Source organism: Mobula birostris, chromosome 9, assembly GCF_030028105.1.
Source record: "Mobula birostris isolate sMobBir1 chromosome 9, sMobBir1.hap1, whole genome shotgun sequence".
NCBI classification, from domain to species: Eukaryota; Metazoa; Chordata; class Chondrichthyes; order Myliobatiformes; family Myliobatidae; genus Mobula; species Mobula birostris.
In genome coordinates, this window is record NC_092378.1 from 63,161,381 (window position 1) to 63,181,606 (window position 20,226).

General features: G+C 47.0%; 1 protein-coding gene across 2 annotated transcripts in view; it reads left to right on the forward strand.

Annotated features, from left to right (window-relative positions):
* The first annotated feature begins 124 nt into the window (after positions 1–124).
* The window catches only part of LOC140202805 (G/T mismatch-specific thymine DNA glycosylase-like), a 35,887-nt gene continuing 15,785 nt past the window's right edge, over positions 125–20,226 (forward strand). Inside the window, exons 1-3 of one of the 2 annotated variants that reach the window (XM_072268178.1) lie at positions 125–302; positions 401–495; positions 15,728–15,960. In XM_072268178.1, the coding sequence (XP_072124279.1) occupies positions 256–302; positions 401–495; positions 15,728–15,960 (375 nt within the window). In that variant the 5' untranslated portion in view covers positions 125–255. The remainder of the gene's footprint in view (positions 303–400; positions 496–15,727; positions 15,961–20,226) is intronic. The other variant, XM_072268179.1, reaches the window with a different exon arrangement.

A 20,226-nucleotide genomic window follows, 5' to 3' on the forward strand; every position in this document is an offset into this window, starting at 1 on the left:
ATGTCAATACTCCAGAAATAATCTATTTACTCCAGGAGTATATCTGGGATGTTTTTAATAATTGTCCTCTGTTATCCCTCCCCCCTCTCCGGAGGTGCGGGAGCCCGGCAGCCCCTGCTGCAGTGACTAGGCACCCCCTTTGTTCAGGTGAGCGGTTGAAGCAGCAAGGCTTCGGCGGAGAACGAGAGGAAGGCTGGGGTGACCCTGTTCTTTCCCCTGCTCGACTATCCACGAACCGGTTTCCCGCCTGTGATCATGGAAGCACCGGCCCCGGACCCGCCGCCTGGATACGCGCTGCACTGGTGAGCGAAACCGAGAGCAATGCCAGGTCCCGGGCGCCGACCTCTCTCCTCCTCCGTCACGGACGCTACTGACCCATCCCTTGTGTCTCTATCTTCAGGTACAACTCCACGGCCCCACAGTCTGCGGCGGTTCAGCCGACTGATTGCCATCCACCGCCCGGGCCTGTGCATCCGGCGCCGGAGGCCGCACAAGGTAAGGAAAGCCGACCAGTCCGTATCTTGCCATTGAACACAACTCGAAGTTAACTTTTACAGTAAATGTATCTGGTTCAGGATTTTAGCGTCTTAAAACTGGAGGCGGACGTTGGCATTGTCATACTAGGGAATGCCATACTGTCTGAGGTGCGGTCTAGGAGACCAGTCAGAGTTCTACAGAACTGGTTTATTCTGAGAAAAGTACCTAACCGAGCTAGTCCCATTCGCTTGTGATTGGCTCGGATCCCCCTAAATCTCCCGTTTAAATTTACCTGGCCAAATGCCGTTTAAACATCGTAATCGTACCTGCCTCTACCACTTTCTCTGGCCGCTCCTTCCAATGTACTGTGAAAAAAAATTGTCCTTAGGTTCTCTTTACATTGTTTCCCTCTCACTTTAAACCTATACCTTCTAGTTTTAGACTTCCCCTACTCTGGGGCCATTTGCCTTACGTTTTCCCCTCACAATAATAGGATCAGCCTGTTGCACTTCAGGAAAAACAAACCCAGTCTCTCCTTATAATTCAAAACCATCTAGTCTGGACAGCATCAGGTGGCAGTTAAAGATTCCATGCACCTGCGTCCAAGAGCAGCTTTATCATTCCTCAATATAATTATATTGGAATGTTGGCTTGGTTCCACAACTCTAAATGTAGGAGCTCACTATCCACCAACTGGTTATCCTGTCCCTAAGATTAAGATTAGCATTATTCCTTACGTGTCTTTGAAATATACAGTGAAAGGCGTAATTTTATATCAACGACCAACACAGTCGGAGGACATCACCATGCTTCCTGCACCAACCTACAACTTAATAGCCTTAACTCACACGCCTTTGGAATGTGGGAGAAAACCAGGTGCGCAGGTTTCAGGGGGAAACTCAAAGTTCAAAGTCAAGTTATTAGCAAAGTGCATATGTCAGTATATACAACCCTGAGATTCATTTTCTTGCAGGCATACTCAATAAATCCATAAATGAATATTAACCATAATAAAATCCATGAAAAACCAGACCAGCTTTGTGTAAGTGAAAAGGAGGTTAGAGTACGGGCTAGGAAGGGTTAAATGGTGTATGTGACCTGGAAAATATAGCAGTGGTGGGAACTAGACAACAGAACCGGGCACGGTTAGGATGTTGCAACTGCATGCTCATCACTTAGAATAGAAGCGCTTACTGACCTGTACCTCTGCACGTGAAGCTGTTGTGACCATGATGAAATTGCTAACCACAAAACCTTCATAAGCGTGGACAGGGGAAACAGGTGCTAACTGAAACAACACACATCAAAGTTGCTGGTGAACGCAGCAGGCCAGGCAGCATCTCTAGGAAGAGGTGCAGTCGACGTTTCAGGCCGAGACCCTTCGTCAGGACTAACTGAAGGAAGAGTGAGTATGGGATTTGAAAGTTGGAGGGGGAGGGGGAGATCCAAAATGATAGGAGAAGACAGGAGGGGGAGGGATGGAGCCAAGAGCTGGACAGGTGATTGGCAAAAGGGGATACGAGAGGATCATGGGACAGGAGGTCTGGGAAGAAAGACAAGGGGGGGGGACCCAGAGGATGGGCAAGAGGTATATTCAGAGGGACAGAGGGAGAAAAAGGAGAGTGAGAGAAAGAATGTGTGCATAAAAATAAGTAACAGATGGGGTACGAGGGGGAGGTGGGGCCTAGCGGAAATTAGAGAAGTCGATGTTCATGCCATCAGGTTGGAGGCTACCCAGACGGAATATAAGGTGTTGTTCCTCCAACCTGAGTGTGGCTTCATCTTTACAGTAGAGGAGGCTGTGGATAGACATGTCAGAATGGGAATGGGATGTGGAATTAAAATGTGTGGCCACTGGGAGATCCTGCTTTCTCTGGCGGACAGAGCGTAGATGTTCAGCAAAGCGGTCTCCCAGTCTGCGTCGGGTCTCGCCAATATATAAAAGGCCACATCGGGAGCACCGGACGCAGTATATCACCCCAGTCGACTCACAGGTGAAGTGTCGCCTCACCTGGAAGGACTGTTTGGGGCCCTGAATGGTGGTAAGGGAGGAAGTGTAAGGGCATGTGTAGCACTTGTTCCGCTTACACGGATAAGTGCCAGGAGGGAGATCAGTGGGGAGGGATGGGGGGGACGAATGGACAAGGGAGTTGTGTAGGAAGCGATCCCTGCGGAATGCAGAGAGGGGGGGGGGGAGGGAAAGATGTGCTTAGTGGTGGGATCCCGTTGGAGGTGGCGGAAGTTACGGAGAATAATATGTTGGACCCGGAGGCTGGTGGGGTGGTAGGTGAGGACCAGGGGAACCCTATTCCTAGTGGGGTGGCGGGAGGATGGAGTGAGAGCAGATGTACGTGAAATGGGGGAGATGCGTTTAAGAGCAGAGTTGATAGTGGAGGAAGGGAAGCCCCTTTCTTTAAAAAATGAAGACATCTCCCTCGTCCTAGAATGAAAAGCCTCTTCCTGAGAGCAGATGCGGCGGAGACGGAGGAATTGTGAGAAGGGGATGGCATTTTTGCAAGAGACAGGGTGAGAAGAGGAATAGTCTAGATAGCTGTGAGAGTCAGTAGGCTTATAGTAGACATCAGTGGATAAGCTGTCTCCAGAGACAGAGACAGAAAGATCTAGAACGGGGAGGGAGGTGTCGGAAATGGACCAGGTAAACTTGAGGGCAGGGTGAAAGTTGGAGGCAAAGTTAATAAAGTCAACGAGTTCTGCATGCATGCAGGAAGCAGCGCCAATGCAGTCATCGATGTAGCGAAGGAAAAGTGGGGGACAGATTCCAGAATAGGCACGGAACATAGATTGTTCCACAAACCCAACAAAAAGGCAGGCATAGCTAGGACCCATACGGGTGCCCATAGCTACACCTTTAGTTTGGAGGAAGTGGGAGGAGCCAAAGGAGAAATTATTAAGAGTAAGGACTAATTCCGCTAGACGGAGCAGAGTGGTGGTAGAGGGGAACTGATTAGGTCTGGAATCCAAAAAGAAGCGTAGAGCTTTGAGACCTTCCTGATGGGGGATGGAAGTATATGAGGACTGGACATCCATGGTGAAAATAAAGCAGTGAGGGACAGGGAACTTAAAATCATCGAAAAGTTTAAGAGCGTGAGAAGTGTCACGAACATAGGTCGGAAGGGATTGAACAAGGGGTGATAAAACAGTGTCGAGGTATGCAGAAATGAGTTTGGTGGGGCAGGAGCAAGCTGAGACAATAGGTCGGCCAGGACAGGCAGGTTTGTGGATCTTGGGTAGGAGGTAGAAACGGGAAGTGCGAGGTGTGGGAACTATAACCAGCCTTGAACTCCAGGCCGGGTCTTTATGTGCTGCTGTTGTGACTCCCGTCTCCCCTTCCCCCACCAATACTCTGCAACCCTGTCTCCTTCAGATCCCATCGTCAGCTCCTGGGTCCTCAGAGGCTCCACCTTCCTCTCACCCCAACCCTCCCCTCTCCATTGACACCCCCAGCCTCCCCCCTCCCCCCTCTGATCCCAGCTGTCAAGATTCCAGCCTTGAACTCCAGGCCGGGTCTTTATATGCTGCTGTTGTGACTCCCGTCTCCCCTTCCCCCACCACCACTCCGCAGCCCCGTCTTCCTCAGATCCCACCGTCAACTCCTGGGCCCTCGGAGGCTCCATCTTCCTCTCACCCCAACCCTCCCCTCTCCATTGACACCCCCAGCCTCCCCCCTCCCCCCTCTGATCCCAGCCCTCATCCGTGCTGGGTCTTTACCATCCCCTCCAACCTTCAACTGTCGGAGGCAGAACGCTCGGTCCTCAGTAAGGGCCTCACCTTTGTCCCCCTTCGCCCACACCTCAGCGAGTTCCGTGTTCGCCACGATGCGGAACTTTTCTTCCGCCGTCTCCATCTCCGAGCCTACTTCTTCGGCAAGGACTCTTCCACCCCCACCGATGACCCCTTCTCCCGTCTTCAACGCTCCTCTTCTTCATGGACACCCTGCTCTGGTCTTCTGCCTGCTCTGGATCTCTTTATCGCTAACTGCCGACGGGACGTCAACCGTCTCGACTTTACCGCACCTTGTCCCCATTCCAACCTCACTCCTTCAGAACGCTCTGGTCTCCACTCCCTCCGCACTAATCCTAACCTTATTATTAAACCCGCCAATAAGGGGGGTGCTGTTGTAGTCTGGCGTACTGACTTCTACCTTGCCGAGGCACAGCGACAACTCGCGGATACCTCCTCTTATTTACCCCTCGATCATGACCCCACTAAGGAGCACCAGGCCATTGTCTCCCACACCATCACCAACTTTATCCGCTCAGGGGATCTCCCATCCACTGCTACCAACCTTATAGTTCCCACACCCCGCACTTCCCTTTTCTACCTCCTACCCAAGATCCACAAACCTGCCTGTCCTGGCCGACCTATTGTCTCAGCTTGCTCCTGCCCCACCGAACGCATTTCTGCATACCTCGACACTGTTTTATCACCCCTTGTTCAATCCCTTCCGACCTATGTTCGTGACACTTTTCACGCTCTTAAACTTTTCGATGATTTTAAGTTCCCTGGCCCTCACCGCTTTATTTTCACCATGGATGTCCGGTCCTTATATATTTCCATCCCCCATCAGGAAGATCTCAAAGCTCTACGCTTCCTTTTGGATTCCAGACCTAATCAGTTCCCCTGTACCACCACTCTGCTCCGTCTAGCGGAATTAGTCCTTACTCTTAATAATTTCTCCTTTAGCTCCTCCCACTTCCTCCAAACTAAAGGTGTAGCTATGGGCACCCGTATGGGTCCTAGCTATGCCTGCCTTTTTGTTGGGTTTGTGGAACAATCTATGTTCCGTGCCTATTCTGGTATCTGTCCCCCACTTTTCCTTCGCTACATCGATGACTGCATTGGCGCTGCTTCCTGCACGCATGCAGAACTCGTTGACTTTATTAACTTTGCCTCCAACTTTCACCCTGCCCTCAAGTTTACCTGGTCCATTTCCGACACCTCCCTCCCCGTTCTAGATCTTTCTGTCTCTGGAGACAGCTTATCCACTGATGTCTACTATAAGCCTACTGACTCTCACAGCTATCTGGACTATTCCTCTTCTCACCCTGTCTCTTGCAAAAATGCCATCCACTTCTCGCAATTCCTCCGTCTCCGCCGCATCTGCTCTCAGGATGAGGCTTTTCATTCCAGGACGAGGGAGATGTCTTCATTTTTTAAAGAAAGGGGCTTCCCTTCCTCCACTATCAACTCTGCTCTTAAACGCATCTCCCCCATTTCACGTACATCTGCTCTCACTCCATCCTCCCGCCACCCCACTAGGAATAGGGTTCCCCTGGTCCTCACCTACCACCCCACCAGCCTCCGGGTCCAACATATTCTCCGTAACTTCCGCCACCTCCAACGGGATCCCACCACTAAGCACATCTTTCCCTCCCCACCTCTCTCTGCATTCCGCAGGGATCGCTCCCTACACAACACCCTTGTCCATTCGTCCCCCCCATCCCTCCCCACTGATCTCCTTCCTGGCACTTATCCGTGTAAGCGGAACAAGTGCTACACATGCCCTTACACTTCCTCCCTTACCACCATTCAGGGCCCCAAACAGTCCTTCCAGGTGAGGCGACACTTCACCTGTGAGTCGACTGGGGTGATATACTGCATCCAGTGCTCCCGATGTGGCCTTTTATATATTGGCGAGACCCGACGCAGACTGGGAGACCGCTTTGCTGAACATCTACGCTCTGTCCGCCAGAGAAAGCAGGATCTCCCAGTGGCCACACATTTTAATTCCACATCCCATTCCCATTCTGACATGTCTATCCACAGCCTCCTCTACTGTAAAGATGAAGTCACACCCAGGTTGGAGGAACAACACCTTATATTCCGTCTGGGTAGCCTCCAACCTGATGGCATGAACATCGACTTCTCTAATTTCTGCTAGGCCCCACCTCCCCCTCGTACCCCATCTGTTACTTATTTTTATGCACACATTCTTTCTCTCACTCTCCTTTTTCTCCCTCTGTCCCTCTGAATATACCTCTTGCCCATCCTCTGGGTCCCCCCCCTTGTCTTTCTTCCCGGACCTCCTGTCCCATGATCCTCTCGTATCCCCTTTTGCCAATCACCTGTCCAGCTCTTGGCTCCATCCCTCCCCCTCCTGTCTTCTCCTATCATTTTGGATCTCCCCCTCCCCCTCCAACTTTCAAATCCCTTACTCACTCTTCCTTCATTTAGTCCTGACGAAGGGTCTCAGCCTGAAACATCAACTGCACCTCTTCCTAGAGATGCTGCCTGGCCTGCTGCGTTCACCAGCAACTTTGATGTGTGTTGCTTGAATTTCCAGCATCTGCAGAATTCCTGTTGTTTGCTAACTGAAACCATGTCTTTTGGATATAAATGTAACCTTGTACTAGTGCTACACACACATCTTCCTAGAGATGCTGCCTGGCCTGCTGCGTTCACCAGCAACTTTTATGTGTGTTGCTTGAATTTCCAGCACCTGCAGAATTCCTGTTGTTTGTACTAGTGCTAGGCAGAGTTGATTGCCAGACGCTGCAGATGCGTATGGTGGTTACCTCTCCTCGGATCAAATTAAATAAAGAATTGATCGAGCGAAAACGTGGCCTCTGAGTGTTTTCTCCGACTGAATAACGAATCGGTATGGACAATTTGGCGAGCCAGCCAGGAGTTCCAACGGGAGCCTCCAGCGATCCTGGTGTTAGTGAACTAGCGATCCACTGGATGCCACTGAGACGGACGGCCCACGGGGTGACTTTCTCCCGGTCCTCTCACGGTCTCCTTTGGTTGCTTGTTCCCCTCAGGGTTCCTGTTGAGATGCTCAGCGGACTCCACGGACCACAGTCGGTAGAGGCCACGAGGGTAAGTGGTTTTAACGTTGATTCATTTCTGATAAGAGAATCTGTATGAGAAATAGTGTCTGAAAAACGGGGAGTCGGGGACTCCGGGGCCAGGGGCCGACGCGCAGAGAAATAATGTCTGAAAAACGGGGAGTGGGGGACTCCGGGGCCAGGGGCCGACGCGCAGAGAAATAGTGTCTGAAACACGGGGAGTCGGGGACTCCGAGGCCGGGGCCGACGCGCAGAGAAACAGTGTCTGAAAGACGGGGAGTCTGGGACCCTGAGGCCAGGGGCCGGCGCGCAGAGAAACAGTGTCTGAAAGACGGGGAGTTGGGGACCCCGAGGCCAGGGGCCGGCGCGCAGAGAAACAGTGTCTGAAAGGCGGGGAGTTGGGGACCCCGAGGCCAGGGGCCGGCGCGCAGAGAAACAGTGTCTGAAAGACAGGGAGTCGGGGACCCCGAGGCCAGGGGCCGGCGCGCAGGATTTGTTTTGGAGGTCTGGGACCTCAATGAGGGGTCAGAATCCCCGAAGTATTGTGAGTATTAAAGCCTGCCGGTGCTAATAAATTGGTCAGCAGATCATTGGTAGTGACCTATTACATTTTTCTTTAAGTGTGTTACAGCAAGTTGGTCAGCGGGTTAGTGGCAGTAACCTATTACATTTTGAAGCTGGTAACCATTCTAATTGGCGTAGGAGGGGATGGGGCGTGTAGATTAAATTGATCAGCACAGGGCAGAGCAGACGTTTGGCCAAACACAGGGGAAGTGGCTCTCCCCTGCAGTCTATCTGGATGCTGTAAAAACATTTTGGGGTACACTTATGAACTAGTGGAAATCTCGCTTTTCTACGAGTGACTGAGTTGGGGTTGCCTCGCACACGAGTACTGCAGTAAAAAGAATCAGGGAGGGGCGGATGATATTTCACTGAAACTGCATCCAGCCTTAGACCAGTTGTCAAGAGGGGAAATCCCCCTCGCGAAGGTCAGGACCTTGAAGTGGATGCGGGTGTAAAGTGATAAACATGGGTCAGACTTTGGATAAGGGGGACATTACCACCCCACTCGGAAAGATGTGTAAGGAGAATCCGGAGCTAGAAAAGAATCTAAGATTCTTAGTGCGCGCTTAAATAAAAGATTGGGGGGGGGGCAGGAATTGGCAGTTGGGGGGAACTTGGGACCTGGACAAATGCAAAAAAAGCAGTGACTGAAGTCTGGAGGCAAAATTGCTCTCAATAATGCAAAGATTTGATTACGAAATGGGTAAAGTAGCGGACAGATTAAGTGAGCATTCCAGACAGACATACTGGGAAGAAAGTGCCAAAAAAAAATGGAACGTCCCTATTACTAATGATCAGGGCCAGGTCTGACCATATGTGGTTTTAAAAAGGCCTTATGTGAGTTATTTGATAAACAACAAATTAAATCAACTGGGAAAGGTGCACCTTTGGATATGTCAGGACTGCAGATTTTATTTGACACCGACGAAGAAACCGACCATGAGGGTGTAATAGTTCCTTCAGCCCCTGCAGGAATCCCACTCCCTCCCCCACCCGGTTTACCAGATCCTTCAGGTCAGGTCTGGAAACCACCCCCCTATTCTCCTATCCCCACATCAACCCCAGTGACGGCCCCCGTCCCGGCATCCTCCATACTTCCCGGGACTATTACTAATGGCGGATCTGATACCCCACTATTTTCGGACTATGTTGCTACCCGAACTCGCTCGTGGGCCACACAGCACTCCCAGATTCCAGTCCCAAAGCCCCGGCCGAAGCGCAACGCGGTGGCTCGCCAGCTGATGGGCTGTTGGGCAATGCTCCCACCCCGGACCCCCAGAACCCAACTCTAATTTTGGTTATGATTCCGGGAATGACTGGTCTCTGTTGACCCGACAATTCCCACTTAGGACTGTGCAACAGCGGTTTTGGCACAAACATGCGGAGACCAATGCCGTCCGGTTCCCTACTATTCTGTAGCCTTGGACCCAGTGGCCCAGGGCTTTCCCCCGTGTACTAAAGCATTACCCGTCGTCTACAGCATGGTCACGGCAGCTGCTAATATCACCCCTTCAGCAGCCAGTAACAGTTTATACCTCCCACATGATTATGGCGCTGCTCACTACACACAGTATTCAACATCTTACCCAGGCCCGCCTTAATCGATACAAGATTGCCCTCCTTCAGAACCCTCTCCCTACTTTTGAATATTGCTCTGCTATCAATCCAGCATCCTTTTTACAGGAGCCACCGACACCCCTAACCAACCCCCCCCCCCACTCTTGCATAGAACTTAACTACTTTCTTACCTCCCCCTGACCTGATCTTTCTGACCATGCACTACCCAACCCTGACCTTACTCTTTTCGTGGACGGATTCTCTTCAATCTCCCCTGCAGGCGACCGGGTGGCTGGCTATGCTGTGACATCCCCCTCCCAGACCTTAGAAGCAGCGGCCCTTAAACCTCCCGTTTCGGCCCAGAAGGCGGAATTGTTTGCCCTTACTAGGACTTGCATTTTCGCCTGGGGAGTCAGCGCAAATATATATGTGGACTCCCGCTATGCCTTTGGCGTCGCCCATGACTTCACATCCCTCTGGGCGCAGCGTGGATTCCAGACCTCGACGGGCAAACCTATTGCCAATTCTGATTATATCTCCAACTTACTTAAAGCCATACTGTTGCCCTCCAAATTGGCAATTATTAAATGCGCTGCCCATTTAACAGACACCTCCTCGGTGACCAAGGGTAACTCCCATGCCGACGCGGCAACGAAAGAGGCGTCCCTACTTGGCCCCTGGGAAGTGAGCACAGAACAGCGTGCATTGCTATCACGCAGACCCCCTAATGGTCCTGACATATCCACCATTTTGCAGTCCCAGGGGGACGCCCCTGAGGCTGAAATTGACCTGTGGCGTGACCACAGTTGCGTTCAAGACTCTGTAACGCGTCTCTGGCAGACACCAGCGGGACAAATATGTGCCCCAGATGCATGGTTACCCCTTCTTGTTGATAAACTACACACTGATACAGATCTGGGCAAGCAGGGAATGTGTGCGATATTGCTAAGAACCTGGTGGAGCCCTAACATGCAGGAGGCAGCAAAGGACAGAGCCAGGCGATGCCTAACCTGCCAGAAGGTAAACCCTGGAAAATCTATCAAATGTGAAAGAGGCCGGACTCCACTTCCGCGAGGGCCTTTTCAAGTGTTACAAATGGACTTTATTGAGCTGCCTCGAGTACACTGTTACAAATATTGCTTGGTGATAGTAGATGTGTTTAGCAGGTGGATAGAGGCTTTTCCGACCACCAGTAACAAAGCAAGTACGGTGGTTAAGATACTAGTAAAGGACATCATACCATGATTTGGAATCCCCTGTCGCCTGTCTTCAGGCAATTGGCCGCACTTCATTGGAAAGATCAATAAGGAACTCTGTGAATTACTAAAGATAGACCAATAGACCAGCAGTTCCATTGCTCCCACCACCCTGTAGCGGCAGGACTGGTGGAAAGGGTTAATGGGATACTAAAGGACAAATTGACTAAACTAACCCTAGAGACCAGACAGAACTGGTTGAAAGTGCTTCTGCTGGCATTATATCATATGCGGATCACTCCCCAGATTGGGACATGACTAACTGCAGCAGAGATAGTTTATGGACGACCTGGTAGGACTCCCTGGGACAGTGACAGCCCTCCCCCTCCCATAGTGGATTTACAAGTAATGGGACAAGAATTACAGGATTATTGTAGGCAATTAACACTCTCTTTGAAGTTCCTCCATACTCAGGTTGTGGAAGCCTGTAAGGAGGGAGCAAACGACAGCGACTGGCCTAACCCCGAACCTGGCGACTGGGTGCTGATCTGAGACTGGGAAAGACCAAAGTTGGGACCTTGGTGGAAGGGACCGCACCAGGTCCTCCTGCAGACCTCTTCAGCGGTCAAGGTGGAAGGACAAGAGCGCTGAATCCATCTGAGCGACTGTAAACGCTGGGACCCAGAATCACCAGGAACTATGAAGGACTAAAAGAGTACTGATAATTGTACTAAGATTGTCCCCTGTGTATGATTGAACTTTATCTTTTTGGAGTGCCACAGCCCTAAAACCATGCTCAGGGGGATGGAAGGTAGGAGAACTTTGATTGTTTGTATCCTTTTAGGGATAGTAGAAACTATGGGTAGGATCAGGGGACGAGTACATACCTGCGATACAGAGCGGGAAAATAGGGTATATCATCTTTGCAGTCAGGATGTTCTGATGTGTAGGGGTGACAGGGATGATGAATTAGGGGAATGGAACATTACCAAGATCAATTACTGTACCGGAAAGCTCGAGCAACCAGACCGCTGGGCTAGTCCTGGACGGAAGGAACTCTTGGGTCCTCCCTTGTCGGTACCGAAACTGCAGGTTTGATTTTGACTGCAGAAGGAACCGAATGAAGAACCAACTGGAAAACCAGTCCTAAAAAGGAAGGTGTTCCTGGGGAGCCCAAAAGGGACCTCAACATCCTTAGTGGGCTCAAAGAGGGGCGCCTTGAAAAAAAAGGAATTGGGGTTTCACTGAAAGCTCCATGCTTGGAAGGCCCCCCCTTGGGATATATCAGTGAAAATTACTTTCAAAAGGTACATAGACAATTATTTGGAACCACTATCATCTGTTATCTTACCCCCACGAGTGTCTCCTCCCTATTCACTACCTTCCCACACTGGGACTGCACTTACCAATCTTTCCGGCGCGCCCCCCGCAACAGTACCCTGCCTAAGGAAAGGAGGGTGAAACTTACCTATGACCCCACCAAGACCCCTGTGGCGGACTGTCTATTTCCTCTGGCTAACATTACATGGACAAGTAGTGACCACCGTTACAGTACAGAATGGTTTAAGGGAGACCTCTGGTGGAAGGGCAACCCCAAACCCCCGCGGGGAGGCCCAGGCTACGAGAACTGTTACAACAGAACAGTATGGAGATGCTCTGACATTTTTGCCTGCACACCCTTCGCCTGCCTATATGACGTCTGCGAAAGAAGGCAGTGTCACCCCTCGAGCAAAGGGCAGAGCGTCACCTGTACCTGTAGTAAGTCGAATTGTGTGCCCCTCTCCCGGGGAGGACACCACCTATGTGGAGAAGGAAACCGCACACACCTCCGAGTCTACAACCACCTGTTCCCCTGCCCGGACTACATCGAGGGGACCAAATGGGCCTCCTGTCCTCCCGGTAAAAGCCCAAGTGCCTGGAAGGACCATGGGTATCTGATGACAGCCAAGGGTGTATTGAAACCCTGTACACTTCTCAGGGGTATTTCTTCTTCTACAATGGCACCGCCACCTGCAAGACTTAAGAGAGAGGTTTCCCAAGAGTTCTGCGCGGACTACCGGAAACTGACTACCCTCACCCCGGGACAAGTGGCTGGGTATGGGGTGGCTGGCTTTTTCTCCCTAGGGGACTTAATGCCGACAAAACCAATGATGGTAGTGAAGAACCCTGTAGAAGCCGGTGAGCTGCTTGAACCGATACCTGAGGATTTCCATGATAATGGTGGTTATCATTGAGATGATAAAAGGAGGGAATGTGTAAGTGAAAAGGGGGTTAGAGTATGGGATAGGAAGGGTTAAATGGTGTATGTGACCTGGAAAATATAGCAGTGGTGGGAACTAGACAACAGAACCGGGCACGGTTAGGATGTTGCAACTGCATGCTCATCACTTAGAATAGAAGCGCTTACTGACCTGTACCTCTGCACGTGAAGCTGTTGTGACCATGATGAAATTGCTAACCACAAAACCGTCACAAGCGTGGACAGGGGAAACAGGTTCTAACTGAAACCATTTCTTTTGGATATAAATGTAACCTTGTACTAGTGCTAGGCAGAGTTGATTACCAGACGCTGCAGATGCGTATGGTGGTTACCTTTCCTCGGATCAAATTAAATAAAGAATTGCTCGAGCGAAAATGTGGCCTCTGAGTGTTTTCTCCGACTGAATAACGAATCGGTATGGACAGCTTGGGTGTTCAACCAATATGCAAAAGACAAAAAGAAAGAAAGGAAATAAGCAAGCAATAAATAAATATTGAGAACATGAGGTGAGGAGTTCTTGAAAGTGAGTCCATAGGTTGCGGGAACATTTCAATAGTGGGGTAAGTGAAGTTATCCCTTGTGGTTCAAGAGCATTTACAGACAGTAACAGAATATAACAAAAAGTAATATATTGATTTTGGTACATCTTAAAAGGGAGGGAAAATACATTATAAAAATATTGCTATTGCTTTTCATCTACTGTTTTAAGAAATTTGCAAATATTCTCCATTCTGTCTCTTCCCTCAAATTCCCATTTGTAAATTAGGATTTTATTTTACCACAGACTGAGGGACAAAAATCTTATCCTGTGTTGTCTGTTTCTAAACTGACATAAACTTAATTAATTCGTGTTCATAATTTGAGGCAATGAAATCTGGAGAGTCACTGCACTGTACTTTTCTGAATAATAAATACATTTACAGATGGATTCTGACAAGTGAGTTGTTGTGACTTTGGCAATTCTCAGCTGTGTGGGAATTCAACTCAAGGCTTCCTTTTTCTCTTGAATGAAATCAGATTGCAATACAATGCGTCATCAGTCTGTTGATGCTGGTGAAAGGACAGAATTCTCTGCCGCCTGTAATTTTTTTTTGCCACTGGCCTAAAGTGAACTTTCTTCCAGAATGATTTCAACCAGTAGGTTTAGATGTTCAAAGTAAATCTATTATCAAAGTACACATATGTCATTATATATAACCCTGAGATTAAATTTCTTGTGGGCATTCACAGTAAATATAAAGAAAAACAATAAAATCAATGAAAAACTGCACACAACGAACAACCAACATGTAAGACAACAAATTGTGCAAATACAAAATAGAGAAAAAAACATAATAATAATAATAAACAATTACATTGTGAGCCTAAGGGCCTGTACTGTGCTGTACTATTCTATGTTCTATATTCTAATAAATATCAAGAGCATGAATTGTTGAGTTCTTGAAAGTGAGTCCGTAGGTTATGGAATCAGTTCAGTGTTGGGATGAGTGAAATTATCAACACTGTTCAAGAGCCTGATGATTGAGGGATTATGATTGTTCCTGAAGTAATGATGTGAGTCCTGAGGCTCCTGTACCTCCTTCCTGATGGCAGCAGTGAGAAGAGAGCATGACCTAAATGGTAGTGGTCCTTGATGAAGGATGCTGCTTTCCTGTGACAGCACTCCATGTTAATATGCTCAGTGGTTAGGAGAGCTTTACCGTGATGGACTGGGCTGCATCCACTACTTTTTGTAGGCTTTTCCATTCAAGAGCATTAGTGTTTCCGTACCAGAGCATGATGCAACCAGTCAGTATACTCTCCACTGCGCATCTATAGAAGATTGTCAAAGTCTTAGTTAACCTGCCAAATCTTTGCAAACTTCTAAGAAGGTAAGGCATTGCCTTGTCTTCTTTGTAATGACACTTACATGCTGGACCCAGGACAGATCCTCTGAAATTATAGTGCCAAGAAATTTAAAATTGTTGACTCTCTCTACCCCTGATCTCCTGATAAGACTAGCTTGTGTACCTCTGGTTTCCTCTTCCTGTAGTTTTTTAATCAGTTCCTTGGTTTTGCTGACATTAGGTGACTTATTGTTATGATTTGTTACCATTCAGCCAGATATTTAATCTCCCTTCTATATGCTGATTCATTACCATCTTTGGCCAACAACAGTAGCCTCAAAGTATAAAGTGAGTAGAGAAAGGGGCTAAGCATACACCTCTGTGGTGCAGCTGTAGTTATGGTGACATTGGAGGAGATGTTGTTGCCAATCCAAACTGACTGGGATCTGCAAGTGAGGAAATCAAGGATCCAGTTGCACAAGGCGGCATTGATGCCTAGGTCTTGGAGCTTACTGATTAGTTTTGAGGAGATGATAGTGTTGAATGTAAACCTGTAATCAATGAAGAGCATCCTGATGTGTGTACGGTATCTTTAATAACCTGATATTCCAGGGTTGAGTGATGAGCCAACGAAATGGCATCTGCTGTGGACCTGTTGTGACGGTAGGCAAATTGTAGCAGATCCAAGTCGCTCCTCACACAGGTGTTGATATGTTTCATGACAGTGGATGTAAGTGCTAACGAACGATGAGGCAGGTTACAACATTCTTGGGTATGATTGTGGCCTGCTTAGAGCAGGTGGATACCTCAGACTGCCAAAACAAATGTTCAGTTGATTATGCATTTAGAAAGTAATTTTAACATTTATTGAGCAGAAATTATTCTAGTAATGTAAAGTACTTTTAAAGTCAAGGACTCTGTCTAGAGTGGACTCCAGAGTCTTGTCAAAACTGCCAGTGAGCTATGAGATAAATGAAGCAATGGTGACTGATATTACAGCAAGAGAGAAGTAATTCGGAACTTGATGTGTTTGTTCAGCAGCTCCAAAACGAAAAAGAGGAAGACCAGCAGGAACACAGCAAAAGAAATCTGAGGGAGCAGGAACTAAGCGAGCCAAAACAGAAGCAAAATCAGGGGGAAAGCAAGAGAAAATCACAGATTCTTTTAAAACTGTGAAGAGAAAAATTGATCGCTTCAACGGAATAACAGAAGCTGAGCTTTTGACAAAAACCCTACCAGATATATTGACCTATGGCTTGGACATCGTGATTGTAAGTAATGTTTCTTGTGAATTTTATTTCAGAGTTCTAAGTTCAAAGTAAATTTATTATCAAAGTATATGTCACCATATACTACCCTGTGATTCATTTTCTTGTGGGCATTCACAGTAAATACTAAGAAACACAATAGAATCAATGAAAATCTGCACACAACAAAAGTACAGGGTGCTAATGTGCAAAAGGTGTCAAATTGTGCAAATACAAAAATAAGCAAAATAATAATAAGTAATATAGATCGAAAATATGAGTTGCAGAGTCTTTGAGAGATAGTCCGTGGAATTAATTCAGCATTGGGGTGAGTGAAGTTATCTTTCTTGGTCCAAGAAGTCTGTTGGTTGAGAGGTAATAACTGTTCCTGAACTGGTTGTGTGGGACCTAAGGCTCCTGTACCACCTCCCTGCTGGCAGCAGCGAGAAGAGAGCATGGCCTGGATGGTGGGGTTCCTTGATGATGGATGCTGCTTTCCTGAGACAGTGCTTCTTATAGATGTGCTCTTTGTAGGTTTGAACTTGTGGTTAAATGCTCATAAGATTATTCATGATCCATTTTTAATTTTCAAAAAAGCTCCTGAAGAAATAAGTTCAAGACCAATCCTCCACAGTCCTCCAGAGCATAGAATTCCAAAAAGTCACCGCCCTCCTCTCAGTCTAAAGGTATAGCCCTTATGCTGAGAGTGTACCACTAATTCTACATTCCTCATCTGTGGGAAGCATCCTTCCTACATGTGGAAATGTGAGGTGCTCTACTATGGTGCACAAAACAGAAAAGCAGTGTTTTTGTTTAAAGGTGACAGTTAAGGGTAAATTTGATGTTCCAAGAGACTTGTGTTCTCTGCACACCAGTCCCTGAAAGTTAATGTACAGGTGCAGCAAGTGAAGGGAAGGCAAGTGGTACGTTGGCCCTTGTTGGGAGAGGATCAGAGTATAGCATTTTCCCGCAATTTTATAGTCTTGAGATCACAAATGGAGTATTGTGTTCAGTTTGGAGTTATGAAGATATACCTGTCATGAGGGAGTGCAATGATGAATCACTGGATTGGTTCCTAAAATGGTGATCTCAGATTCGGGTATGTCGAAACACAGTGAAATGTGCCATTCGCATTAACAACCAACCCACCCAGATATATGCTGGGTGCAGCCCGCAGGTATCACCGCAGTGTTTAGATCTGCCATACAAAGCAAGACTACACTGGCTCAGCACTCCAGATTTCAAAAACGCAAGAGGCAATCTCATTGAAACTTCTAAAATTCTTACAGGACTTAACACTCATCATTTTTTTAAAAACTGCGTTGTGCACAACTGAGTCCATGTCAGATCTCTGAACCGGGAATGTAGCTGTTACTGCTCTCCTCCCTTTCTCTGAAGACTTGTAGTTCGCTTTTATTTTAAGTACTGATCCATTTCTCTTCTGAACGCTACAATTGAATCTATCACCTTTATCCTTTTAGCAAGTGCATTCTGAATGCAAGTTTCTAGCTGTGCTCATGTCATCTTTGATTCTCAATCCTTCTACTGAAGGCAATAATTCTCATTCTACTCTGTCTGAAAACATTGTTTTGAACATCCCTTTCACATCTTCTTTCAGAACAATTCAGTTTCTATAGCCTTTCTTTGTCACACAGCCTTCATCCCTGAAACTAGGTTAGTAAATTGCTGCCCTTTGGGTCCTACCTAAAGTGCAACAACAGAATAGAATGCAGTATTCCTGTTGTGATTGAACCACTGGGTTTTGTTATAACAGAGAAGGATTCTTATGTGAGAATGCTGTTCTTGGACTACAGTTCAGCATTCAACACCATAATTCCATCTAGGCTCGACAGGAAGCTCAGAGACCTCGGCCTTAACCCTGCCTTGTGTAGCTGGATCCGGACTTCCTGTCAGTTCGCTGGCAGATGGTAAGAGTGGGCTTCCTCATCTCCACCCCTCTGATTCTCAACACAGGAGCCCCTCAGGGCTGTGTACTAAGTCCCCTCCTTTACTCCCTGTATACCCATGACTGTATCGCCACCCACAGCTCTAATCTGATAATTAAATTTGCCAACAACAGTACATTGATTGGCCTAATCTCAAACAGTAATGAGGTGGCCTACAGGGAAGAAGTCATCTCTCTAACACAGTGCTATCAAGAAAACAACCTCTCCCTCAATGTCGCAAAAACAAAGGAGCTGGTTGTGGATTACAGGAGGAATGGAGACCGGCTAACTCCTATAGACATCAGTGGATCCGGGGTTGAGAGGGTAAACAGCTTTAAGTTCCTCGACATCCACATCACGGAGGACCTCACATCTGTACACATCAGCTGTGTGGTGAAAAAGGCACAACAACGCCTCTTTCACCTCAGATGGTTGAGGAAGTTCAGTATGGGCCCCAGTTCCTAAGAACTTTCTACAGGGGCACAATTGAGAGCTTCCTGACTGGCTGCATCACTGCCTGGTATGGAAACTGTACTTCCCTCAATCGCAGGATTCTGCAGAGAGTGGTGCGGACAGCCCAGCGCATCTGTAGTTGTGAACTTCCCATGATTCAGGACATTTACAAAGACAGGTGTGAAAAAAGGGCCCGAAGGATCACTGGGGACCCAAATTGCCCCAACCACAATCTATTCCAGCTGCTACCATCCAGGAAACAGTACCGCAGCATAAAAGCCAGAACCAACAGGCACTGGGACAGCTTCCTCCACTGGGCCATCAGACTGATTAACTCACACTGATTTGAGTTTATTTCTATATTACATTGACTGTTCTATTTATTATAAATTACTACAATTGCACATTTAGACGGACACATACGGTAAAGATTTTTACTCATGTACGTGAAGGATGTAAGAAATAAAGTCAATTCAATTCAATAACCTCAGTTTTGGAATACATGTTCCTTTTCGAAGTTTGAGATTTCAATTGCTTTGCTTTTAACTGTTTTCTCAATGTGCTTCGCCACTTTTAAAGCTTTATACACACAGGTTTCCCAGTTACTGCACATCTTTATTATCATTCTACTTTTTTCTTGCAAATTTCTCATTTCAAATATTTGTGTTAAGTTTTATCTGCTTCTTCCAGTGGCGTGTCTATGTTTTGCTGTACTATCATACACTTCAGTGTTTACTGTACTTATAATTTTGTATGGTCTAATTTTTAAATTCTTCATTGTGCAGTTGAATTCAGATTGTTAACTGTGGTCCAAAAACAGCTTTAGAGTGGCACTACAGTCCATCTTCCTCCAGTCCACACACAACACATCATCTGCATTGCCCCATCAATCTGTATTAGCTCATCAAGAAAAAGACAAATGTGATTTACCTTTTACAAATCACTGCTGACTTTAGTCCATACTCATCTAAGTATTTTTAAAATTATAATATTGCTTCTAACCACTGCTGTAGTTAAATTCACTGATCTGCATTTTCTGCATTTATCCTCACTCTCTTGAAGAAGAATGTAAAATATCAAATTCTCCAGTTCTTTGACCCTGTGTCTAACTATCATTGGTATCTTATGAAACAAGTTCCTCTATCTAATCACAAAAATGTTAACTTAGTTCATATATAATCTGCATTACAATCCTACACTAATTAGAAAGCATAAAGTAAAATTCTTATGCTGATGCTTGAATGAATGGAGTGAATTTGTTAACATGAAATATTGCATTTCCTGGCATTAATGAAAGCTGGAACTGTACTGATTTCTTTGATGACTAGATGCAGTGGTAGAAATATAACCTCTATATTTAGTTGACTGGACTTTGCTGCGAGTGCCCTAATTGCCACTTAGGGGTGCTAGTGATCTTTTGATTGCTGTTCAGTATTTGGTTTTGAATCCCAGCTCTTCTTTATTCATGTCACTAATGCAATAACACTCTCGCTATTTAAAATACTAAATACTTGGAGATGTACTTCTCTGTACAGACCTTTGGCTGGTATTGATTCCTCTTATAAACAATGCTGGAGATTAGCAAAGTCCAGAAGCCCAGATGTTTTAAATTCAACAGTCAAGAGTTTAGTGTTTTTTTTTCTCATGTCCTTAGAGTCATAGAGCATTGCAGCACAGAAACAGGCCCTTTGGCCTATGTGTAGTCTGTTCCAAACTATATTCTGCCTCGTCCCATTGCCCTCCACACCCCTTCCATCCATGTACTTGTACAAACTTCTCTTAACTTTTGGCATCCATCAAACCCACATCCGCCACTTCAGCTAGTAGCTTGTTCTATACTCACACAAACCTCTGAATAAAGTACTGCCTCCTCATGTTCCCCTTAGATGTT